Source organism: Plutella xylostella, chromosome 4 (genome assembly GCF_932276165.1).
Source record: "Plutella xylostella chromosome 4, ilPluXylo3.1, whole genome shotgun sequence".
Classification (NCBI taxonomy): Eukaryota; Metazoa; Arthropoda; class Insecta; order Lepidoptera; family Plutellidae; genus Plutella; species Plutella xylostella.
Window position 1 is genome coordinate 8578287 of NC_063984.1, and position 27607 is coordinate 8605893.

At 43.2% G+C, this 27607-nt stretch overlaps 2 protein-coding genes across 3 annotated transcripts; one reads left to right on the top strand and one right to left on the bottom strand.

Annotated features, from left to right (window-relative positions):
• Window positions 1-4261: 4261 nt before the first annotated feature.
• LOC105382436 (zinc finger protein 91) lies at window positions 4262-25671 on the top strand. Of its 2 annotated transcripts, none has more exons than XM_038121369.2 (5): window positions 4262-4444; window positions 18537-19457; window positions 20504-21888; window positions 21976-22135; window positions 22307-25671. In XM_038121369.2, the coding sequence occupies exons 1-5, from the start codon at window positions 4277-4279 to the stop codon at window positions 24830-24832; spliced, it is 5160 nt and encodes a 1719-aa protein (XP_037977297.2). In that variant the 5' UTR covers window positions 4262-4276; the 3' UTR covers window positions 24833-25671. The 2 variants fall into 2 exon arrangements, with proteins under 2 accessions (XP_037977297.2, XP_037977298.2); XM_038121370.2 differs by lacking the exon at window positions 4262-4444 and adding an exon at window positions 14428-14570.
• Window positions 25672-25752: 81 nt separating this feature from the next.
• Window positions 25753-27183, bottom strand: LOC105382437 (transcription elongation factor S-II). Its single transcript, XM_011552315.3, has 2 exons — window positions 27018-27183; window positions 25753-26756 (listed from the first exon to the last, which is right to left on the bottom strand). The coding sequence occupies exons 1-2, from the start codon at window positions 27084-27086 to the stop codon at window positions 25959-25961; spliced, it is 867 nt and encodes a 288-aa protein (XP_011550617.3). The 5' UTR covers window positions 27087-27183; the 3' UTR covers window positions 25753-25958.
• Window positions 27184-27607: the final 424 nt, after the last annotated feature.

Consider the following 27607-nt stretch of genomic DNA (forward strand, 5'->3'; position numbering starts at 1 on the left):
TTTTTTTAAATACTTTTATTGGATAGTTTTACATCACTTTATTATAGTAAAAAAAATTCAACGCCAAAATAAGTAATTTAAGGTATTTTAAAGAAAGTTAAAAAATTACAACCATCACTACCACTTTGAAATTCCCGTCAGGATGGCGGGCTGGTGTGACGTCATAATCTTTTAATTTCACGGCTCAGAATAATGAGTCCCGTCAGTCGGCATAGATTTTTTACCTAATCAAGTAATCACAGAGTACTTTTGTATTTTCAACAAACCAATGTTGTCATGGTAACAAACGAAAAAGGAAGTGTATAAAGTGTGATCAGTGGCTGTTTTGTAATGGGAGCTCGTAAATAGCTACTAGTAGCTCTTTTGAAATGGGAACGCGCAAACCAGATGACCTTTGTACACAATATTACGCTATTATGGCAATATGAATATAAAGTAATATTTGTATTGTATGTAAGTACTTACTGTAACTTTGGTTCTCAGTAAGAGAGGCTAGGGTTAGTGGGTCAATCTATTCTATTATCTGTGGGGGTGTAAGAACCTGCACCTGCCTCTCTTGAATGGAACCATTGTGCATATCTCAAAGGTCTAAACCCCCTTCCTAAGCTTGGACCATTTCCCACCACGCTGGTCCACTGCGGATTGGTGGGTTCACATATCTAAATGTGTTTAATCTAAATATTGAGGTTTCCTCACGATGTTTACTTTCACATGCTACATGATTATCCCCTAATTTAATTCTACAAAAATAATAACGTATAACATACATATTATCTTTTATTTATAATAAAAACTTTTCCGCAGCTGGCCACAGTTTACTCGTTCATACTGCGTAATAAATTTAATGTGTCCAGTTCTTCTGATTACGAGAATTCTTCCATAACTTAATTTAGAAAAAAATAACAACTTTTGAAATATACTAACGACTGCCATTATAACCTAAAAGTAGAAAGAGCAACTTGTGTCATGTTCATGTCATAATACTTACAATACAAATTTAATTTTATTGTGTTGCAATATGGAGCATATTTGAGTGGCTCGTTGACTAGCGAATGGCTGTTTACGCGTCATTACAAAAGAACAACTAGTGGCAGCCCATACACTACCAACAAAAAATATAAAAAGTCCTAAACTTTGCAAACAAACAAGCATATCAAACAAGAAGTAAAGAGGTTATAGGAGGCTAGGATCTATTGGAAGAATTTTTATGTGATCCATCGTATCTGATCACAACAAGCATCACAAACACTCGGTGACATTAACATTTCTTTGTTTACACTTGACATTTATTTAACTTCCGCCGTAAACGCAAATAAGTTATTATTCTGAGATTGATATATAAAGAATTTTGACGTCACATCCGCCCTAAAAAAATGGGTGACGTTTCTCTGAAGTTAGAATTTACCGAAGTTTATTTGTACTTTTCAACTTCATTTACTTGCTCAAAAATAAATTATAATCAAAAATATTGATGAAGGCGTAGTTATAAAATAACAAAGTTTATTATAAATAATATTTGACCTTTATTTGAACATCTTGCATATTCCCTATTACCTGTCTAGTCTGTCTACGTCCACAGGTGGTTTCAAAAACGGTAAGTACCTGTAAGAACTTCAATGTTATATGGTTTCATGATTTAGATTATCTGTGCCACTGTGAAACTACCGCGCATCCAGCGTGTAGCGACATCTGCACGGCATAACGTGTACTACAACGTACGCCTACCCGTTACAGTTTATGCGAACTTCATCGAATAACGCTGGCGACGCGACGTTACGTTGAAGATAGTCACTTGGAGCGCTGTAGTCATTAACAAAGGTAGAATAAATCACTTTCAAAGTAGGTATACAGGGTTATTGGTAAGTAGACCTGATCCTTTCAGGAGGTGATAGAGGAAGGCATTTCTAGTCGATTATACCCTATAATGCATTATCCGAAACTTAACCATTTTAAAGATATTTAATATTTAAAGATTTTTTGAATTTTTGCCAAAATTTCATGTTTAAAACCGAAAATAAAAAAAACTAGCCATATTTCAATACTTTTTTTGTTTGTTTAGCATTAGTAACATCTTAATAAACTAATTAAAATAATCAAATGTGCATTATTTGACTTTAATTAGACACAATACCTCAAAATAGATAAACATTTTAAAAAAATATTCAAAACGTAAAAACAAATAAGTTAAATTAAAAAAGAATATCATATAGCAATTTTTTGTGCACTTCAGCTTAAAAACATTGTCAACTTATTAGCTTTCAAATGAGATATTTCAATATCAAATCGATTTAGGTATCACCAAGATATGGCCAAAACAATCAGAGAAGGCGGACAAAATTCATCAGAAAAACTTACAAAATTAGCGCAATTTAAAGGTAAAAAGTGTGATGGTTTTCAGTCCTGTTCATTTTAGTATGGAAACCCCTGTTGAGGTTTCTCCGCTAACCCCAGTGAACAAGCAAGTTGATACACAGGTGCATGTTCAAAGTTTTACGTGTGTATACATATTTTTATCAAACAGATACAAAAAATGAACCTGAACTAAAAACTCACAAAGCCAATTCAAATTCAATGCCATCATCCATTGACATGTAAGTAGTTACCAAGTGTACCTATCCTTAGTTGATCTGAGGTTTAAATACAACACAGCATGAGTGTACCATACCATGTACCTGCATACAACCATACAAGCGCCGCAAAGATTATACTAGATGGGCTCAAGATGTGAACATTTTGCTTTCATGTTCAAACAAGGCGTTACTCGGAGTCATTAACTGCGGTCGTAACGTACTTAACTCGTTAAGACAACTGCAGTAGGTAACTTTTATAAACGTTTAAATCGGAAATAATAAATAAATAGTAAATTACAACTTTATAATGCGAATCGAATATACCTACTTATCTATTTACATGCAGTTAACACACCCACACACGGCACACCACACATCTCGTAACAGTTTGTTACACATCGATCGAGCAGCTAACTAAACGATTGCAGAGATTTCGCTATCTCCAACTCACCTAGAGTTGGAGATATTTATCACATAACATTCGAACTCGAAGACCAAGACTCGCAAACAAATCTGTCTGTTAGCACCTGTGTAGGATTATATTTGAACTCGGGACCTCCGCTCCAGCAGGCAGTGATACTAACCACTGCGCCACCCCGCGCGTTACAAACACAGACGCAGGCCTGTCTGGCTGGATAGACGTAGACGGGGGACGATTACTTTTCATCGTTATTTCTCGGAACTTATTTATGTTATTTATTAAAGAAAATTCATTCTTGCGAACTAACGATTTGATCCATTCGGAATTCTCGGGAATCTAAGATTTATGTGAGCTGAAATTAACACACGCCCAACTAGGTATATCTCATAAATTATATGAACCAATTTATATATTTAGGTATAATTAAATGTTTTAGATAATATAAATTGTGTGTTGTTCAATAAAGTTATAAGTATTGTATTAAGTAACTAACTAAGTATATTTTTTTTATGTCTAGTTACTTAAGTAGTATATAAGTAATTTAATTCTGATTTACCAGTCACGCGTCTGAAGGACTATTTTCAGTTCATTTATAAAGAAGTAGGTACTTAAGGTAGCTGTTTCTTTTAATTCTAGTCGGACTATTTCAGCAACTTTTTTACTACGCACAGACCCTATAAGTAAAAACGTGCGAGAAGGGAGTCCCGGATTCGAGATAAGAAGCCTCTCTATCTCTAACATCACGCGTATCTACGCGGCGCAGTCGGCTCGGCAATACTGGCGATCCAACAGGCTTCCCGCCGCTTTCCTCGCATGAAAAAGGTTTTCAGGAATTTCAGGTTTCAGGTCAGCGTTCTCGCTTTGAAAGTTTTTGGCAACAATTGCGAGAAGTTGTAAATCTAGTTAGGTAGACTAGAAGTGTATGTTGGTAATGTCACAGAATAATAACTAGTACCAGGTAATGTTAACTTTTTCATCGTTCCAGTTTAACGCAGGTAGGTTGGTTAGGTACTAAGTATTAAAAAAAGGCTTATTCCTAATATTTAGGTACTTATGGTTATTTCAGTTTTTAACTTACCTATGTGCCAAAGAACTATTTGTGGATGTGTTATGTCTGCTTATTATATACCTACCAACTAACATTACCAACAAACCTACCTATTGTGAATTGTGAGTGAGTGAGTGGGTGAGGCGAACAAGGACACGTAGAGGTGATAGGGTCAGCAGTCGGGGCGGCGGCGGCGGCGGCGGCGGCGGGCGCGGGTCTGCGGATGGCGCGGTCGGAATGCAGCGGGCGGCGCGGGGCGGGCGCGGGGCGCGGGGGCGGCGGCGGGCGGCAGCTGCTGGTGCTGCGGGCGCCGCCAGTCCGCCGCCGCGCGCCGACCCACGAGTGTTCCCCCGAGCTCTCCGCCGCGCCGCCCCCGCGCCCCGCCGCCGCCGCCGCACCACGCAGGTACGTATTGCACGCACGTCATCCCATTATCATTTCCACTCCAAGGGGCCGCTGCGGAGGAGCGCTAGTCTCGAGCCGCGCTGTCATTCCGGAATGCTATTTCCGCTCGATCCTGCCTGGCGACTAGAAATAGTCGGTGGCTTCCGTCCTCATCTCCGCAGCAGCGTGCTTGGCGACCGACTGTCGGGCTCTTCGCGGCGTTTGCCAAATGCGAAACTTTTGAATTAAGTACTTATCGGTCGTCTGTTTTCGGGTTTATCAACGACCAGCGATACCTACACATGTATTTATTATGCGGCGGCGGCACGGGTGAGGTCAGCTGGTCGCGGTGATGTGCGCCTTATCGTGAGGGGCGTAGGGTCGCCGCCGGCGAGGGACCGCTCAGGCGCCCGCGCCGCGACCTCGGGCTCCGCTCGCTCTTGTCTCACCAGTCCGTAGACCACACGCGTAAACATCGCACTCCATCTTACATAACGATATGTTCTAGGTATTATCTACTGATGTAAATGCCGCTCTACTTGACATAAGATGCTCCGTTGGCCGTGAATCGTTAATGATCCTCTCGCTAATAGTCACAATTTTTGCACTGTTTGTGCTAGCTCATGATACAATGTACTTATATGATAATATACTAAGTAGCTAGTTATGTAGTTATTGCGTTGCGCCTCTCACACCGCCCGCCTCCCCACTGGACCGACAGTCTGTGGTCGCCGGTCGACCTATATCGCTCTGCCAACACGACGCCAATTCAATGCTATTGTTGATAAGCAATCTGATATAGTTCTCGACTAATTATTGTAGGTACCTACCTACCTAACTAGATGTAGAATCTCAGGTCACTCAGTTCAGACTTAAGACAGAATAGGGCATATTCTGCTTCGTCTTTAGTGACTGTTGCGATTGCCAGATAGGTAGTATATCATGAGCTACGTAGATAAGATAGCAGTTAGCACCCACAATGATTCAGATACGACTTGGATGACTTACCTACAGACGTAAATGCTACCATAAAATTACTAAGTAGATAGACTCATATGGGCCTTTATTTACCACAGCGAAAATATATCAAGGAAAACGTGTTTTGTAAGTGCTTCTGAGCACTGAAACCACTTAGGCCCTAGCATTCTATACTAGTAAGCGTTTGCGTAGTAGCTACATTTTAACTCTTTAAGTTTTAACACTGCCGACTAAACAGTTTTAGACTGTATAGTTAGATGCGATACCATCCAATAATATACATTAGTGCAATACGCAATCATTGTCCCCTAGTACTAGAACCACTCAATCATACCTTATTGACAAACAAAGACACATCACATGACCACTGGCCGTGCCACTGCTAATGATCTCTAACACAATAATGTCTTCCTACATAATGCGTACTGTAGATAACACTGTCTTCTAATGTGTAAGTAGTTAACTGGTTTTCGCAACAGCACCAGCCGCGTTATCGTTCTTAGCGTTAATGAAGAGACCTCGTTGGAACGAAGACAGATAAGCTAGCTACTCAAGACCTATGCTGCGGTTATTCCCATAAGTAATATCCTCTTCTAAGTAAAGTAGCGGCTTAACAAATCCTTTTTTTAAAGAAACTTCTGCAGCCGACCAATAAAAGTAGGTACACATAAACCTTTACACTATTTCATACTTGACAACGTTGTGTTGGACCGAGCCATGGGATATCTTCTACAGAAACATGCGTGCGGCAAATAGCTCCCCAAACTGCTATATCACGTCAAACTATAAAAATAGTCTTTTTCAGACACGCAATATAGCACAATTTGCCCTGTGAACGTGCCAACCTCACGTCACCCTAGCTTAGAAAGGGCAGACACGATACAAAGAGGTACAGCGAAAACCTTATACTGTGGAGTCCAAGTTTCTCTTCTAAAAGAAACTGTGTCAGTCAGGAAGTAACGCACAGCCTGTAATAATTTACTGCTCGATATGAGCCTTCTCCAAGACGGGTGAGTTATTGCCATAGTCTCCAATCTCCTGTTAGCAGGCCGGCTGGAGATTTAGCATTCAAGCCAACAGAACAGTCAAGACTACACAAACATTAAACACCCAATACCCGAACCCGGGAGCTTCGGCGTATTAGAGAGGGCCACTAACCACTATACCATTACCACACGGGCGTCGTGTCAGTATTATGTGCGTAAGTTACGTAACGTACAATATTCATATTTTTTCTAAAGTGTTCCTCGTAGATAGGTAATTTCTAAAAGTCATAGAACAAAAGTTGTTCACAAATAAGTCTCTGAGTCACACTCAGACAGGTCACACCCTTTGGGGCATTTTTGCAACACCCTGTTATAGGGAAAACCGTGCATAGCATGTTATTATGTCCGTACTCGGTGGTACGTATGCAAGTACAGAAGGAAATTAGTACTGTTGTGGCTATTCGACTGAGTCATCTTCCAGTTACGCGATGATCCTGTATGTCCTTATTAATTAGTTCTCTACACATTATGTGAGAACTCTGCGAATTAAATCAGGAAATTCAATCAGGTACCAAGACCTACCTAATGAGTTTTTCTAGATCAATACCAAGCAAGGGCTTACTTGTCGTCGTTATGCTAAATTGCTTACCATCAACATTGCCGAGGCCATAGTTTTTTTCATCAGTCAGATTGAAAACCCTATTCTTGGTCTGAATCGGTGTTGTGGCGGCAGCTTCGGCAATATCGGTCGTGCGGCGAGCGGCGGTGGGCGCAGTTAGCTACGGAGGGTCGAGGCAGTTACGCCATTTCGCCGAGGGCGTCTTTGACGGAGGGTAGGTTCTCGACGAACACGAGAGTAAAAGTGGAGGGGGTGGGGGAGGGCGGCGGGCGGGGGCGGCCGCAGGAGTGCTCGACCCGGGGCTCCGACAAGGATTTCCTAAATCTGCTGCTTTTACGTCGCGTCGGGTCGTCATCGTCAGGAGAGCGGAAATTTCCAGCAGCATTACCTATGTATTTTACCTCTAGATAGGTATACATAGGCATGTATGTAGAGCGCCGCTCGGTCCAGTTCAGCACATTCAGGCTGCACACGTGCAAAATTAAATTTAAAATTCGAATTAAGTGGCTTAATGCGGCTATGGATGGATGTAGGGATATGGCGTGAAAGCAACCGTGTTGAGAGAGTTTTATCATTTGTTGGACGTATTTCCTTTTGATATCATTGGATGGCTATGAATCCAAGCGTATAAAAATAGAATTTCCTTTTTCACAGGTCCCAAGGTTAGTAAGTCAGTGGCTAAATATGAATAATAATCTCAGTTTTTTCGTAGCTGATTGGATTCAGTTTCCGCCATTCAAATGAAATGACTTAACTAATTAGTTAACAAATCTCTAGAACTATAATAATCTTTAAGGTGTTATAAAAAGACTCCCTAATTAATGTACTTAGTAAAGGAGGATGGGCAAAAATTTATGGAAGCTGCGGTATACCTTGCAATAATATTGAGTCATACATATAGGTCCTGTAGGTTGGCTGGTAGAAAACGCATTAAGCCCACCTTTTGTGCATTTATTATATATTTGTGCAATAAAGAATTAAATAAATAAAATATATGTGGGGATAAAGAAAAAGTAGTATTTTAATGATGTATCACGTCGTTTTATTTATACCAAACTTAATCGTCTTTACGTCTTTACGTCTTTTCACACTCTGCTTTCACTCTATGCTCCTCTGTTATTCGTCGTCATGGATACTTCACCTTGCGTTCTGTTCCACTCCCACACTCGGCCATCCTGACATTAAGGCTGCCCTCAGCCTTATTCATTACAATAACTGTAAAGTACAAGGTTACACACAATATAAATGATACAATATTAACACCTCAACTAATAATAAGAAACAAATACGACATTACACCTTAAAACACACACATTCGTCATCATTCATTCATCATCACTTTTATCTTTCTTTCCCCCAGTATCACTTCCTTTCTTTTCTTCTTTCTTGTCTTCTTTTGTTTCATCTTCTTTTCCTTCTTTCTTTTCATCTTTTTTATCTCGTGTATCTCTTCTCTTCTTATCTTTCTTCTCTCATGTGTAACTCGCCTTCTAATCCTTCTTAGCCCCGGTCCCACTTTTATCATCATCCTTGTCCTAGTCTTTTCCCTTGTCACCGGGATATCATCCTTCAGCACAATCTTCATCTGTATGGGAGCCTCCTTGACCTGTAGGGGCTGGTAGTTCTCTACCATCTCCGTCAGCTGCTCCTTGTACTGGATATCACCAATGTAATCTACAACCACAGAATCACACGTATAACACCCTACTTGTTTCATCCATTCGTCATCTTTCATACGTAAACTCGCGCGTCCGTCTTCCATAATCAATACCACTCTTCTCAAAAAATCTTGACCAATTATCACATCGTAAGGCAAACAACTTCTATTCACAACATGAAACAATACGTTATTATAATGTTCTTTATCTATCTTCACACTTAAAGTGACTTTCCCTAGGGGTTTCACTTCCAATTGTCCGAGTCCCACCAAAGCGCTCACATGTCCCTCGTCAAACTTAGGAGAACCTATCAGTTTGTAGTATTCGTCGGTTAACAAGTTAACTTCACTGCCCGTATCTATTAAAGCAGTCATTTTGCAGTCTGAAATTTCAATAGTCTTCATCGGCTTTCGTCTTTCCGTCTGTTTGTTTACATTTGCATTCGCATCTGTCATCTTGACGTTGACGTCCATACAGTTTGAACTGTCACCGGCTGTCATGCCGTTTGCGCCTGAATCCGTCGTGCCACTCGTAGCGCTGTTCTCACGTCGTTGGTCGCTCCGACTCGCTGCTGAATTTTCGTTGTTTGACTCCGTAGGCATGGTGAACATTGAACGCCTCGGCCCACGCTGAGGTTGCTGCAGACCAGGTCGTCCTCGTCCAAACGCGTCGTTGCTCCGCCAGTTGCCGCTTCCGCCTGGCTGTTGACACTGCGTAGCAATATGTCCAAAGTCGTTGCAGCGGAAACATTTAATACCTCTCTGTCTGTACGGGCAATCTGCTGACATGTGTTGACTCTCTCCACAGTTGTAGCACAGTCGCACGGCCGTCGTCCTGTTGCCTGGCGCGAGTGCAGCTGCTGCGGGGCCTGCGGGTGTAGTTGCAGTAGGTAGACGATTGAAGACCGGTGCCCGTCTTCCGCTCGACTTCTGCCTGATGGTCTCGTACACTTTCAACTTATCTTTCAGATCCCCATAGGTCGTCACGCCGTACAGCATCACCTTATGTAACTCGTCGTCTAGTATTCCGTCCACGATGTATTTAATAGCGACGTAGTCGGGCATCTTGCCTCGCTTGCCGAGCTCTTTCATTATCAGCATGTAGTCTAGGCACGTCTCATTTGCTTTCTTCTTCCGGCTGCTCATTAACTCATGGATCGTCTTGGAATCTACGGTGTCTGGGAACTCCTTGGTGACCGCCGTCTTCAGAGCCTCCCACGTCTTGAAGGGTTTCTCTGAACGCAGCCAGAGTGCCGCCGTACCGGTCAGTGACCTGCGCCCCACGATCAGCCGCTGCAGCTCCGTCCACCCGAAGATCTCGGCGTTGTCATCGACCTCCTGCGCCCACCGTGTTGCGGAATCGGTCTGGTCGCACCCACTGAACTTAGCTACCAGCTCCTCCGTGTACGTGAGCGGTCCTGATGTTCCGACTGCCTCCCCGTCATCTCCCGTCGTCGTCCGTGGCATCTTCTTGTCGTCGTCGTTACGTCTTAAAATGGTATATGTTCAGACCTGAAGGCGTTGTGATGCGAAGAAAAATTTTCTTGTAAAATTTGCAACTGTCAGTCTTGTTCTTTTTATAGAAATCCGTCTTCATCCGCCGTAATCTCCGAGATTTTTTTAATTTTATTTATCCCGGACGAGCCCCCAATTTGTGGGGATAAAGAAAAAGTAGTATTTTAATGATGTATCACGTCGTTTTATTTATACCAAACTTAATCGTCTTTACGTCTTTACGTCTTTTCACACTCTGCTTTCACTCTATGCTCCTCTGTTATTCGTCGTCATGGATACTTCACCTTGCGTTCTGTTCCACTCCCACATATATACTTAGAAGGGTAGTTTAATGTATGTATTTGAATATGTAATAGTTGTACTAAGTTGCATCTAATATACCTATATTTTTAAAATTTTACCAGATGGTACCTATTATCAGACGATGACTTTGAGATGTTACGACATTAGCAGTAGTACTTATACCTAAGTACCTAGTTATGTTATAACATGGTTGTTGTAGCATGACATTAGCAACGTTTTCCTCAAGAGTCTCTTTGAGCGATATAGTAGCATCATTATAGTCATATCATAACATAAACACTCACGCTCTGAAGGTAGTTAGTGTTGTTTGTTCTCCCTTGTGGGGTAGGCAGAGTTGCATTGCTGATCCGACTTTTCACCAATGCTAATTTTATTATGGTACTTAATCGCAATTTCAAGCCGACCACCGACAAATCCAAAAAGAGTCATACATATAAAATTACGATGATTTCAACATGATGATAATGATTCGTAGCCTCAGACGAAATATCCGTATGTGTTCGGTCGGTGCTTTCGGCGCTTTTTCGGTTAAGTCTTCACAGTTAACATAACTTTATTTAGAAACATCCTGTTAAATAATATTGGATAAACCCGTCGATTGAAAATTGATTGGTTTTTCAGAATCTGAAACTGAAAATAAATGAAAGCTGTTTTATGAACGCTTATTGATTGAAGTTATCGGGAAAACATTCAGGATGCGTATTTTTTTACATTTAGTAACGATGTTCTTGTTTACTCCAAAGAAAAAAAGGGGTGTTATAAAATTAGTTTGCCTTGGGTATTCGTGTCTGTTTGGATTTAGACATATGGTTGGACCGTGAGAAATGCTTTTATACACGCAATTACAATCGTACTGAGGTAATAAAAAATATGTCAGCGGTATAATAATATGTTCCACTAGAAAGTTTGCGCTCTTTTCGGAAAGATTTGAGAGGAGCATAAATAGTTCGGGTGCACCTGCAGCTCGCAGTGCACTGAATAATTCCCCGCGGCCGCGGCCTGGTGGCGGCGGCGGCGGCGCGGGGCGTGGTGAGGCAGCTGCAATGCAGCTGGCCCGTGTTGCTCGTTTTGTCCGCTCCCCATGCATTAGCGTGTGGGAAGAGCGCCAGCAACTTCACGGTCGCTGCCCTTGCTTGCCGAACTGCATTGTTGCGACAACAAAAGCAGACTTAATTCAGTTAGCAGTCATCTTTCCAAGTATAGCGTAGCTGTATGTAGGCGGGTGTATAGCCGACTGGAGCGAGCCCTCCCGGGCGGCGGGTGGCGCGGGCGCGGGCGGGGGGTCGCTCCGTCGAGCACTGTAGCTAGCTACGTCTCCACCATAGATTCGTATTACGTGTCAGCAGCGTCCTGGGGCGCCGGCGACAACACTCACTCTTCCCTCCGGCAAATACATTCCAGAAATAGGTCAGCGTATTTTATACAGCCACGAGGAAAGTTATGTTGGCGTTAATTGCTCGAGTGCCGTCAGATGCTGTTTCACAGCACACCAGCTATGTGCTGGCTGCCGGACGAGATAACGTTATCAGCGATAGCCTTGCCTCAGAGATTCTGTGAAGTGAAGCCACAGCCACATCGGCTAATGCTCGGCATTGTTAATTTATACCGACATAGCAATAACATGTTAAATGCTCTATTTCAGCGTCCAAAGCGAATTATGCGATATCAAATTGACCGGTTGGGTGTATTTATGCTTGCAGGAGTTCACAGTAAAATTGTGTCCTGAATAGGTACAATAAAATTTATCATAATAGGTATGTTCAGTGCCCAATGACAATAAGGCGGGTACGTGTACGAGACAGAAGCTTCACTTGGCTGAAAATGCTGAAATGTTAAATCGTTTCAGGTACTTAAAGATATGTCTATGTACGTAAGTGCATAATATATACATATTCCTACTGTACATGTACATACGTGGATTTAACATATTTAATTCTGAAAGTTTGACCTTAATTCGACTATGCTATTCCATTTAAAAAGTTACCCGCATCCCGTACCAAGCCGGGCGAGCCTTGAAAGCGAGACTGTACGCGGCTAGGTAGGTACATAGGTATTGCGTCTGTCTGCGGTGTCACTGAGACGAAAAGAGGTCGTTCGTGTTCACGCCATCCATCCAGCCAACAGAGGCGGCGGCGGTGCTATACTTATAGTTATCAAACACCACACACACGCAATAATCTCTGTGTACACAAGCACGGTCTGCTTGTGGGACTGTAGGTGGCATGTGATGTATGCGTGCTGGCGGCCGCGTGGTGCGGACGTCCACGCCGCAGTGACCTCACCGCCGCTCCGACGACCGAACCTAAATATGACCTAAGCGCGCCCGCTATTGTTTCTCCATTCTGTTGGATTTCATCCATATTAAACATGATTGATAAATACTCCTCCACGACATTCTTTATCATCGTAAACCGTCGTTGTTGCAAACGAATAGTATGATTCTTGGGACGTTTTTATTAGACGGCATGTTATTATTAGTGGTAGCTATGCAACTTGTTTCTGATTCCAATCGCTGCCGCTGCACGGCAATAGGTAGCTGCATTTCGTGACATTAAATAACCTCCTCGGGCATCGTTTGCCCACTGGCAGTAAACTGCAACTGCGGCGTCACCTAATTGAGTCCGTCGCGGCGCGGAGTCGTGTACCTAATTAGTGGTTGGGTGCGACGGAGCATTTCATCATTAGGAGGCAATACCTACCTGCTAGTGTTGGGCCGCCGAGGCCGCTACACCGGAGACGAGAGCAGCTGTTGCCGGCCGGCTGCCTGCCACCCTGCGAAACGAGTTTTTAAAGCAAACAGCCATCCATATGGCGTGTAACGATTCAGTACCAAATAAAATCAAAAAGCAAAGGAGGATGTTGTAGAGAATCTGTATCCTTGATTATCTTGTACTTACATAAAGGTATAAGGTATTATTGTCTCAAAGTGCCTATCAATTCATAGTTCATACTTAAGTATATAAGTACGAATTGATAGACACGAGACAAAATAAGAGGCTTTATATGACCCGATTGTCGGTCGCAGACTCGCAGTAAGCCTGAGCAAGACGCTTGTCTTTCCGCAGCCCACTCGTGTTTTTCCATCGCTGTTGTCTCTCTATTCTCTAGAACGCGTGCACGGCCGCGGCATATAGCTGTTTACTTAGCATCGTAGCTAAGTGGTAGATACATAAGTGTATGTGATAGGTATAGGTAGGTGCGTAGGCAGACATCGGCATCGATGCCGGCGGCGGCGTTGTCGAGCGACCCTGATAATTTGCTGCGCTTAGGTTACTTCAACGGCTTCTTGCTGTACATATTGAATTGACCGTTTCCCCGGGTATCAGGTTTATAAACCCTGCATTCATACATTATTTTTTTTTAGTAGGTAAGTACTTATTTAAGTATCCTGAAATTCCTGAAGCTTCATCAAATACTTTTGACGATTTGCAACAAACCCTTGTATCTAAGTATATTCATTGTTCTTAAGTCCTAACTGAACTGACTGAAATTGTTACAGTTTCGATCTATAAAAAATGTTTAGCATAGGTTGGTGGACTTAGGTCAGCTTAAGGTCTTATAACTAGCATTATCTAACGCGCAACATCATCTAGCATAATAAGTTGGATGGTCGGATTTATTGACTGGTTATTGCCATAGACGTCGTTTACTTGTTACATCGTTAACGTCGCATTACAATGTGCGAGCAGCATAAGTAAGTGTAAACGGTAGCTATCGTGGCGGCTGTGTCCGTGACACTTGTATGGACTCACGGCACCTCTCGTATCTGGTGTTAAGATAACGTTGTTATCGTCGCTCGGAGCGCCGAGTCGCTCCGCGTCGCCTGCTCGAGCAATCATCGTCCGCTGGTGAATATTGTTTGCGCGTCGCCGTTGGCACATGTTGAGGAACGTGCGGCGGCGCGGCGGGCGGCGGAGGGGCCGGCGGCGGCGGCGGGGGGCGGGGCGGCTAGCAGGGGGCAGCAGGGATGGCATCACGGGCAGCACACGGGCGCACGCACGCACACAGCCGCGCCTGTCCACACGACGCCCGCGCCCGAGGAGCGTCACCGCTTATCGCAGCCATCGCACGCCACCCGCCGCTCGCTCGGTACGAATTCCATTTGAGAGCGCTCCGCCACATCGCTGCTATTGATGACGGTCGTCAGCGGCTGCATTCTTTTCAATAGACTTGTTTTGTCTGCATTAGCAGCGGCGAGCGGGCGACGCGACGCCAACTCCTTCAAGGTTATGCTAATTGCTACGCGCAACGCCCGGTCCAGCCATCACATGATCATCTCGGCCAATAAACAATGCCAACTTTATTCACTGGACATTATTATAATCAAAATTGAAGAACTTTGATTTTATAAATGAGCGCTTTTCGTATGAGTTGTAGCATCAACATTATGACTAATTGAGATGACGAAAACCATGGTTACCATCAACTGTAGAATTATTTAATACACTGGCCTTCGTCTTACTCACCACCTAAGTAGATACCTACATACATACAGATCTCAACGTTTATCTCCCTACATGTAGGTAGGTGCCTTGCCTACGTAGTTCTTGTGGCGACCATCTGTATCGATCGAGCCCGGAGGGAGGCGTGGGTCGGCAGCGCGTCGCCTACACGCGGCGGCTGCGGCTCAGGGACGGCTCAGACTCGAGGTTGTCTTGAGCCGGCCCTGGGTGGCATCGCCGGGCGGCGGCGGCGGCGGCGGCGGGCTCGTTGCTCGCACTGCTATATATAGCGAGTTGTGTTGGAGCCGGTGCGACCGCGCCCGCCGCGCCGCAGCCACCGCCGCGCCGATAGTCGACGAAAGGTCAATTGACGCGCAAATTATTTGCGTCGCAAAGCACCACCTACTACCGCTGCGGCGCACCATTACGTCGCCAGCTAACTATGTCGCCGCAGACTAGTGCGAAACTCTTTTGCGCGCTATTTTAGATGGCGGATCCAACGTTTCAGCGCTCCGGCGTTTGATGGGAATAAACATTTCATTTACAGCCTGTAAACAGTACCTACTGAAATACCACGCGATAAGCCGTCAGTCTTTGTGTGTCATGCATGTCTCATGTGTATGAGTGAACCAATCGAGCCGATCGCATATATAGGACGTGCTTCACTGAACTGAGATAAATGATGATTATCCTCAGGTAGGTAGCGTAGGTAGAGAGGTAGGTGAGTGTTGGCCACAGAGAATGGTAGAACAGGTTTGTTGGCAAGAAGTGTCGATGGCGTCGGTTGGAGGCCGCGGCGAGGTGAGCGCGTGTCACGCTGCTGCGTGCAGCCGCGGCGGCCACTGCAGGATTACTCTACCTTTACAAAAAAAAATAATCTATCGAGCTGCCATGTTTAATGCCTCGAGATAGAGTCTTGGTTAGCGCTCTGAAAGTTCGTTTTCGCAAGCTAGAGCGACCCTCCTGGTTGGTCACGCTCGCCGCCGCCACCGCCGCCGACGTTGCTTATTGCTCACACAAGCCATTGTGACTTGTGAGATCCGCCACTCTACCACTACCACGATAACTGCGCATTGCAAAACGTCGCACCTGCTTCCCTTGAGGACAACTCTTACGACCTACCGTAAAACACGCCATTGTTGCTGATATCTTTCAAATTCCATCTTGTTCTTCGAACCGGTTACAGTTGCTGAATGGTTCACAAAACAATTTACAAAGTGCCTATTCATAATGGGCGGTTCTAATTTTTTCGCCACGGGAGCGGCGGCGTACCCTCGCGAGACAATGCAAACAAAGTCGGCATCTGTTGAATATGTGAGGCGGTACCTGCCTGCAAGCGCGCAAGCCGTGGTCTTACTGCAACTAAGGTTATACACATTCATAAATACACTCGGTTGTTACGCAAACTCTACAACTTATCTTTTTCAAACGAACAAAGGTTTGCTGGAAGAAATTGTTTTTGGGCAATAAGTCCGCATGTATAATATATTATTAGCCATTTAATATCAGCAATAATTTAATAAATGACAACCTTGTTACATTTTGATTTCATTTTCATAACAGAAATTTCAGAAGATAATAATAAAACACTTCATCAAACTTTTGGTCCCATACCTGAAGTTAATAATTTCGTTGAGGGTAAAGGTTTCGTTAAATTCCTGTATTATACTTATTACCTTTTATTTTTACCTCAGTTTACCTGCGGCGTAAATATTTTAGAAGAGATTAAAATTTATCTAGCTTTTATGTTTGCGTTAGCGAGGCTTACTATTGAATAATGTTCAAAACAAACGCAAGTGTACAGTGGAAGCCATAACTTTAACACTTGCACTCAACATTAACTCTTATATGCTGAAATTAAAACCTATACAAGTATTACGCTCACTTAAACTACCTGAATTTCAGACTGAATTACTACGTGAAATAAACCGGCTATACTTTGATAAAATGTTAAGACTACATTTAAGTATTGAATGAAAACAAAAGTGAACACTACAACACCACTCTAACGATCCGGTGCAATCCGATAATGTATGGATAGAGTCGAGTCAATAATCTGTTTGTAGTCGGGAATACGGCTCACTCAATGAATCGAGAGTGAAAGGAAATCTTCGTCACTATTCACTGTCGCTAGATACACGTTGTGCTTGTAGTGTGAAAACTTTTGGAAAACTGTAACCAGCTTTATTTCAAAGCTGGTTACATTAACTTAGTTAGTTAGTTAGCTAACTGTAAGTTAGCTTTAATTTTTTTTGTGGTTGACGATTCGGAAGCAAAGCACAAGGCCTTATTTGTGTCCGTGAATCATCATCATTATATTATCTTTATACGGTTAAGTATTGCCATTGAAGCTTCTTTGAGAGACGTCGATACTAGGCAATGTATAGGTAGCAATAGGTAGATACAACATATACGTCATATGTGACTTATCTTATAGGAGCGCTCGACTGTGAAGTCGACATTTCGCTGAGTCATAGTGTAATCTCCCGAGGCGAGCAATTCAAGAGTGCATGTGATGCCCACATGCTGCTCAGTTAGACATAGGTAGATGGTGGTTATTTCGGTCGTGAATGCGACAAATACGGGCGTCGGCGAAGCGGCGATGCGCGAGCGACCACAGGGCCGGTCGTGGTGGCTGCCGGGCTGCATCCCCGGCCGGCTGGGGTCTATAAATACACGGCAGGTGCGGCGGAGGCGGGGGCGCGCGGGGCGAGGGGCATCCGCCTCTGCACCAAGCTCGCAGCGGCCAACGGACCTTAGCCGAGCCGCCATATCGATTGCTAGGGCTCCCCCTGCGACGCGCCGCCTCCATTGTGCTCCGACTGTGGGATGCCGCTCCGGCCGCTTCCTGCCGGCGGCCCCGCTCCCCGCGCCCCGCGCCGCCCCCCGTCTCCAGAGAACATGCGAGCCCACCAGCTGTCACTAGCGACGCTCCAAAAATTAATCACGTTAACGCTCCAACTCCACTCCGACGGATTTAGGTTCAAAGATTATGCTTATGACGTTTTCAAATGTTACTTATTTTGTATAAGTCTGTTGTATTTTAGGGATAAAAAAAATGTAAACTTATAACACACGTCTTTTGCGTCGTGAGACTCGTGAGTTGTTAAAAAATCGTATTTATCGTTAAATATAGGTGCATTTGTTAATGTCAATTAACTTAAGTTTATGACCTAAGTAAATTGTTACATAACATGCATTTAAAACACGGACTTAGTGTTGTTGCATTATGCTTATAGTTATTGATATTGATAAACATTAGAAGAATTCATAGGTTTTGTTTTGAATAATTTGATTGGGCTTTTCGGTTGAGAGTTGAGACGTTTCAAACGAAACTTGAAAATGAGTTTTAATTGATATTCTGCAATACTTTTAAACACGTTACTGCTTCAGCCACACGTAAATAAATAATGAGGATGAAAACATAAGACATGACGGACGCGCCCTTGTGCCGCCCGGCGCGGCGGCGGCGGCGGCCGGTGCCGCTGCGGGCGAGTGCTCGTGATCGCCTCCCCCGGTCCCTCACAGCCAGCGCCGCTCTCTCGCCACGCACACGTGCCGCGCGCCGCCCGGTCCCGCGCTCTCGTTCACCCTCGCTCGTTGTTTGTTGCAGCGGAGCATGCTGCAGCAGATGCGCTCGCTCGCCGCCCGCGAGGTCGCTGCTGCGCGCGTGTTCGTGGACGCGTCCTCGGGCGCCTCCTCCGACGCCGCCGACGACGTGGACCTGCCGCAGTGCAAGATCCGCAGGAACTACAACTGCGGCAAGTGCAACTTCTTCACGCAGAACCCGCGTGCCTACCTGGTGCACACGCGCGACATACACTTCGAGAAGTTCAAGATTTATGACTGTCCCAACTGTGTTTATGCGTCCAGACATCATCAGAAACTTATTAGACACATGAAGATGGTTCACGCACCGGGAAACAACACGGCCTCCACTTCTAAAACGGAAATGGAACCTCCGGCCGAAGCCGTCACCGAGCCGGAGCGGATAGAGGACATGCTGGAGGAGGTGGAGGACACGGCCGACATGGAGGAAGAAGACAACGATGATTTGTTGATTGAAAGAGTCGACGTAGATCCCGAAAATAACAGATCCGCCGCCGCAGACGAAAGTGCGACCGCGCCGGACGGACGTAAACAAAAGTTTTTCTCGTGCAATAAGTGTAACTATGTGACTCATATTAGATCTAGATTTACTAAACATGTGAAATATCATTCGATGCCGATGATCAAGTGTACAATGTGCGACTTCCGGACGCCGTACAAGTGGAACCTGGACCGGCACATGAAGAACCACGGCGGCTCGGGCAGCTTCCACTGCTCGATGTGCAACTTCACGGCGGACATCAAGCAGAGTCTGACGGTGCACGAGATGAACCACCACACGCCGCCCAGCGGGCACTCGGCGTCCGTCCGCCGCCGCAACCGGGTGGGCGCCAGCGAGCTCACGCTCAGCGACGAGGCGGCGCACGCTCTCATCACCAAGGAGGAGGAAGGGAGCGGCGACTCGCGATCCTCGCACTCGGCCACGGTGAGTGTTCCACTGTTCCCCGACCCCGGTCCCGGCAGCGGGAGCGACGACACGCGAGGGGCCGCACCTCGCGCGGGGGGAGGCGCGGTGACGTCACGCGACAACACCGACCGCCTGTTATCATTATCATGAGTATCATGACATGAGCTAGCGCTGCGCTATATTAATTTCATTACGCTCGGCCTCTCTCGGTGTCTTCACTCCGCATCTTGCACTAACATTGTTGTCTTTGCATTACTCGATTACTAATTCGTTTCGGCTTATTGCAACAAATGATAGGTAGATTACATATAGTTAATAGATATTACATTCTAGTATACAAGAACTATTCATATCTTCCGTTTTAATGGTAAAATTCATGTTGGTACCTAGGTTCAATACTGTGGGTGGGTTGGTTTCTACTCACGTCGTTTTTTACTGGCAGGGGCAGCCCCTAGAAGCAGTTAGTTAGGTACAATACGCTGCCCTGCCATTACGTTTGCGACAACTTGGGAACAATACAGACCAGCTCATATTATTAAATAAGTACTCATCTGAAGTTTTTTGTGGACTAATATCTATGATCATAAAATATATGCATTATTTAAATATTTCTTTATATTTAGATACTGATTAAAGTTAAGTTAGATACTGTACGAAGCTAAGTAAGCTAAGTAACTGTAAAGTAGTTTAAAATACATTCACTTTACTATTTCTAACTTTTTATGATAAACTTTTATATAAAGTTATTTAAACAATAATATGTTTTAGTGAACATAAATATTTAGCTATTCGTAGGACCTTTGCTAGCGCCTTATAGAAATCGGCAGTGTGCAAAGATGATTGTGATTACCGATCTAGATTCCAATGTAAAACTCAAATGACTGAAACGAATTAAAGTGAAACATTTTTTTAATTCTTTTTATGACAATGGGAAGCACCTCATTAAAAACTGGTACTTAATTTATGTTTTTAACGAAAATCGATTAAATCGCTAGGATGAACTCTGTAGTTTTTCAGTGAGTATTTTATTACGCAAATTTTAATCGCAGACTTATCATTTTCAGGACATGGGTGTCCACGAGGCGGATATAGAAATGATTAGCTGCAATAGTGGATCCAACGACGCCACTGCACTCGACGCGCCTGCCAAGAGCGACGACTCGCAGGATTTATCCACCAACCAGTCTGCCAACATGTCCAGTGACGAAACTAGGTCAAACAAGCAACCGAAAAAACGGCCGATTCCTCAGCTGATTCCTCTGAACGCCTCAACACCAAATCAGAAAGCTCCAACTTCAGAGCCACCACTTAAGAAAATCAAGGACATGATAACAAGTGTTAACGTAAAAACAGAGCCTGTGAAATTGGAAAACTTACCTGCAGATATATCAGTAACACCTGTAAATACAACAGCCGTAACAAAGGAAACGCCGATACGTAAGAAAAATAACTCTTTCTTTGACAAGTTGAAAGAACGTTTACTAACAGAGACCGGGGAAAATGGCTCCCTCGTGTGTAAAAATTGCGGTTTCGAGAGCAAATGTTTGTCGGAACATTCAGTTCATGAGAAAAACTGCTCTTCGCAGACAAACAAAGTTGTACCTAACAATATCCCCAGCCTTGGTTCCACACGTTGCCAGAACTGCCGGCACAGGTGCAAGTCCAGTGCAGATTTGTACATTCACATGCAGACATGCGGAAAGAGTGTTAAAACTGAGCCGGCGGCAGAGAATATTAAACAGGAAACGGAGGAGCCGTCAACTTCCAGCGGTGACCAACCGCATCCAATGGAAAACGTAGTTTTTGTTTGGAATAACTTTGATCAGAACGCCACCAAGTACGAGCAGCCATTAGATATTAATATCAATGATGACTCTACTCAACCCGAACACAACAGAACGTTTGACCCTGAAACTGCTGACGAAAATGAGGGCATGAATCTTTCGCCAAGTCAAGCGGTTGGTAAAAAGGTATTCAAGTGTCCACATTGTCCATTCTGGGCATCCACTGCATCTAGATTCCATGTCCACATAGTAGGACATTTGAATAAGAAACCTTTCGAATGTTCATTGTGCAAATATAAGTCTAACTGGCGATGGGACATAACAAAACACATCAAGTTAAAATCAGCCAGAGATCCGGAACATAACAGCGCAAAGGTATTAATGACAGACGAGACCGGCCGACGTAATTACAGTAAATACAACAAGTTCTTGGCAATGCCCATTCTTAACGAGGCCGGAGAGAATGAATTCCATTACATAGATCAAGATTCGGCGAATGCAGACTTCTCAATGGATGTGGACGACTCAATGAATGATACGAATGATGGCGCTAATGCATCAGCCGACGTGCCACTGGATCTGCACACGCAAAACAATGCGGACAACACGCAAGAAGCCAAGAAACCTAAACGAACGCTTTGGAAATGCAAAAAATGCAACTACAAGTAAGTCACCTAAATAAATCCAATGAATTATACATCCAAGACATCATATTTTATAATAAAATTAATCTTTTTTAATGTTTTTTCCAGGGACCCATCTAAGGAAGCATTGTTAGAACATGTTCGTGAGCACTCCAGAGCTCCAGATGAAGAGCCCAGACCGAAAAGGCCGGAGCCGAAAGATCCTGGAGACTTGGCGTATCGATGCGGTCACTGCAATCAACTGTCGAACTGGAAACACGTGATACAGGTAAGAAAAATATGAAATCTTATATCTTGACTTATAACAAGCTAACGAATAAGTGAGACAGGTATCATACCGAGTTACTAACTTATTAAATATTATAAATGTGGTAAAAAAACTTTTTATACTTATTATTATGAAATTCCATTTCAACAACTCCCATCTATTTTTTTACAGAGGCACTGCCGACTGAAGCATGACGGAGTTATCAAGGTTATAGCTATAGAAAAACCTAAGCAAGATCAAATAAATGTGACCTTTACGGAAATGGTCACCCAAGACTTCTGTACAAAATGCCCCTTCAAGACAAATGAAAAGGGCAAGCTCGCGGTCCACATGCAGCAGCACACCCCGTCGCCACTGTCCATCTTCAAGTGCTACTTCTGTCCATACTTCGTGAAGAGTGAGGGTGAACTCTACGAACATCTCGTTCTTCACGGAATTACCGACCCAGAGGAATACATCTCGAAGGCAATGGACGGAAAATGTCTTGAGCAACAACCGCTGTCGACCGCCAAGCGGCATCGCTGCAGCGACTGCCCCTACGAGACTAACAGCAAGTCGCAGTACATGTACCACGAACAGTTCCACCGGCTGCCCGCGGACACTCCCTACAAATGTCAAGAATGCAACTACAGCGTTTCCAAGAGGCACCTCCTCCACCAGCACATGAGAGTTCACGGTATTTTTCCGAAAAAGGACGGAGAATCCGAAACAGATGCCTCCACTTCTGTAATCGACGAGACTATTAACCTCGATGAAATTCCGTATGTCTGGGTTGCAGCAAAGAACGAATTCCATAAAATGTTCAAGTGCAGATATTGCTCTTACGTGAATTCACAAAAATGCAAGATACCCAATCATGAAAAGCTGCACACTCTCGTGTTTGAAAACAGTGAATTAACAGTGCACAAATGTTTGGAATGCAAGTTTACCTGCGACAATGCATTTAGGCTGGCGGACCACTCCAAGAAACACGGCGAGTTGTACGGCCGCGTGTACGGGCCCGTCGATCCGGACGTGCCTGATGAAGAACAGATAGCTCACCTCCGCTCTCTCATAGAAGAGGAGAAGAATGCAATCAGAGAAAGTTTGGACAATGACGACCCCATAAGTAAAGATATTGAAGAGGGAAAAATTCTGTACTTCTGTCAAAAATGCCCAAGTCGATTTTTCTCTGAAAGTGAGTTGAACGTACACGACGAATTTCATGACTTGACCTACCCTAACAAATGTAAGAGTTGTGAATTTTCTGTCCCTACGGAGAATCAACTCACGTCACACATTTTTATTCATACCGATGAGTATCGTACCAAAACAAAGATGCTAAGAATGGTGCACAGTTCACACCCCGAACACCAGGAGCCATTAATGGAGCTCCAGCACTCGCCCTCCTCGTCCGAGATAACCTGGGTGGTGTCGCCGATATCGAGAGAAGCCTTTCAAAAAAAGTGTGACCCTGGCCACAATAACATCCCTGAGATCAAGCAACCAAAACAGTATTGTTGCAAAGAATGTCCTGCTAAATTCTTCAAGACCTCGACATTGAACTATCACATGGGATTACACGGCGGAGACGGTGAAAACAAATGCAAAAAGTGTAGCTACGCCGTAAAGAACATAGGCCACCTCGCCAAGCATGAGCTGTTGCATGAAACAGAGGGGAAGGCGCCCGCCTGCGACTATGAGTCTGGAGAAGATGTGGATTACAAAAACATTCCTCTCTCAGGCACGGACTTATTCCAGCGTAAGACAGAGGCACAAAAAAGGGTTTTAATTGATAAAGACAAGCTAGTGAGACCGAATGATCATTTTCCGCCAGTGCTACAAGCTGATCCACAATTTGGTTACTTGATGCATGGTAATCCAGAATTTATATACCCAACTTACTTGAAAAATGGAAGACAGAAAGAGAAACGGTACAAATGTCACAAGTGCCCTTCAGCATTTGAAAAGAGAGAACAATACAAAATACATCTTTCTCTACACGGATCTAAGCAAAGATACAAGTGTGAGCTGTGCGATTACTCAGTGAAGTATTACGCTAACTATGTTCAGCACATGCGGAAACATCAGATGAACGACGAGGCACAGGCCGAGAGACGGAAGGGAAACGGTGACTTTGCCGAGACCGTGACCACCCAGGACATCCCGCACGACGACGGTGGGGATAATATTAAATTAGCGATAAAAACAATCCCAAAAAGCGTTCCAAAAAGTGATTTCCAGCAATTCTCTGTAAGCGACCAACAGACGTTGAGGCTGCTGCAGAGATGGCGATCGAATAACAACACTATCAAGGAGGAGACGGTCCCGGAGCCGCCGCCGGCTAAGGACCGCAAGCTGCACCTGTGTGTGCTGTGCCCCTACACCAACCAGCGCCAGGACGCGCTGCACAACCACTACAAGCGACACGACAAGGACGACGTCCTCAACGCCGGCTACCAGAAGTGCACCTTTTGCGATCTCGTCGTCGTGCAATCACACTTCCTCAGGGATCACATCAAGTCGCATTTCGCATACCAAAAGAATTTAACACCACAGTGCTTTGTTGCGAATGAGGACGTTAGTTTCACAGTAACAGATATTGATGAAGAGGATAGTCCTACGACGAGTCTTACCCTGGAAACAAAATATGCTGATAAATGCAATGATGAAAAAATATTCGTTAAAATTTCAACAGGTGAAATTGCTGTGGAATGAATATTTTACAACAAAAACTGATTTAAAATTGTATAAATTACATAAGGTATTTTAATTTTGTAATTTAAGTTTACCAAAGTGTAGCTTGCCATATTAGTACTAGTTAAACTGGATAGAAAGTATGGTTAATATTATGTGGTATTTAAAAAATGTTAGATGCCTGAAATAATATTGTATATTTATAAGAAAACTAATTTTAAAAGTAAATTAGAATTCAGATTCCCTTAGAAATTGAATTAGATTTGTTATAGATGTTACCGAAATATCAATATTATTGCATAATTTCATAATTTGGTTAGGATGAAGTTGCATTAATAGTTTTTAAAGAGAAAATAATTCTATTTAGGTACCAAAATTGCAGAAAATATTTATGGTGAAAAAATAAATCCCTAGAGTAGTTAGGTAGTATTAGGTGATAGTACACAATATATTATTTTTACTATGTATTACAAGAATTTTACCAATAGTTTATTTAGATATGTTTACTTAATTAAACCTAGATGTTATCATCATCAGAATTACAAGAGGGCAATTGTGTTTTTGTAGCAAACTTATTCTGTAATTGGTCCAGATTTGTGTTAAAGAGGTAATGTAACAAATTTTGCTTCAGTTACTACCTATGTATACAATTTAAAAATATCTGTGATTTTCTGAAACTAAGTAGGATTTGAGTTGAAAATTAATATTGTATTATGTGCCAATATTAAAATTATTATTATAGGTATGTATGGGAAAGGGAAGTGAGTGAAGCTTAGGGCCAGTTCCATTATTATTTTTAAGTCCTATAGGACACATTCCTAATTTTAATAAGATAGAAATAAAAGAATTATTAATGAAAATTTGTTTCAATTGGATTTAGTATTCCTTTTTTATCAATATAATAACACAGATGAGGACTTTACTTAAATAAAAGGTTTGAATTCACTTAAGCCACATTAATTTATTTAAGTTAATCTAAGTATGCCTTAACTACTTGATTGCATAGTTAATTCTAGCAGTTAGGTCAATATAGTTTAAAAAAACCAAATAACTCACATTTCATAGTAAAACATTACAACATGATACAATATGAGTATCATAGAGTGATGGGACACACACTTCTTATAGGATTATTGGAGAAACAGTCTTAACAGAATTTCCAGCGATTGCCACATTCATTACACAGAACAAATGTGGTCATCGGCTCATCAGAGCTCCGCGTCTGAAGCTGGTTGTATGTGCAGTTCTTCTTCTTACACTTACCACATTTGAGCATCTCCGTCTTGGTTCCCTGTACAGTGGCCAGCTGAGCATCGTCAATGGCTTCCTTGATGAACTTCTCACGCAGCTTTTTCATCTCATCACTGGCCATTTCTTCTGGTGTCATCTTGGCAAGACGGGAAGCTGAGATTACACCATTCAAGAAATTTGTGCGCAGAGTAGGATTCTTTGGGTCCTTTAAGTTAGCCACTCTAGAGCGCACTCTGTTCCTGTACCGCATGTCAGTGTTTTTGAATTCCATGTAAATGCACTCTTCCAACTCCTCGGCAAGTTCATCAGGAGGTGCACAGGAGTTGGGGTTCTCTCCATCGACCTTGAGGGCCTGCGTGAGGAGCTCCCGGCACTTGATACGCACAGCATCAGTGGTGTTAGAGTTGGGAGGGAAGGAGGCTGGCAGCTTCTTGTCTTTATCTTTGTCATCCCTCTTGTCCTTATCTTTAGAATCTTTTTTCTTTGAGGAGCTCCCTGAATCTTTTGATGGTGTAGTGGATAAGAATTTTTTCCAGTTCTTAATCAAAGTCTTACACAAGGATATAACCTCATCATCCTTGCTGGATTTGCGAAGAGCATTTACAGTCATTCCAATCCGAGTTTTGGTGAGCACATCTAAATTTATGGCCATTGTCTGTAGATTTTTTAATAACTCCAGTGCTTCTTCTTGTCCCTGTAAAAATAATAGAATCATAAACGATGTGTGTAATGAAAAGTATTGTTTACTATTTACTAATATGGTACATAAATGAGGTAAATTATAAGCACAGTATGATAATATTTAGCAAAGCATATCGTTTTATATGAGATACTTTAGGTAATACACATAGAATTAATGTATTTTCACAATATTTGTAGATTTTATCATCGATTTTAGCCAAGGCAAGAAAATAATAGTCCAGCTACGAGGTATTCCGTCACTCCCTTTGCTTACCGTGCCGTCATCAGAAGTCATCTTTGTGAGTTTTTTCTGTATTTTCATTACATCTTCTTCAACACTCATTTTATCCTCAATAATGCGGCTTCCCGCGTATATTTAGCAAACAATCTCAAGAAAACTGATGAATCGACCACCACACCGAAAATAAGACTGACCATAAACAAGATAGCTGTCACTCAGTTGTCATTTGTAGCGTCTTTTTTGTCTCGAAATAGCGAGGGTGTTATTATTCTGAGTTCGATCTAGTTTTTTCCTAATCTTTATCTTTTATGTTTAAAAATATCCATACCTTTTGGTCCAGTCAACCCCATGGAAGTTACTTATTACTTCCATGGTCAGCCTTCCGTCTCTACCTGTGGGAGACCTGTGGCACCTGTGGGGTCTCTACATGGTCTCTACCTTCTCGTTGGTTGGTCGTTGGTCTCTACTCTATATAGATAACAGACAAAAAAGAGAATTCGCTGCCGTATCTCAGAATAATATATTTTCCGAAGCGAAGCCGTTTATTCCGAGAACTTTTCGTAACTTTTGTGAATGAGCAGAGCACGACGAGCCTAGAGGGAGATGAATGGAGATTGGAGGAG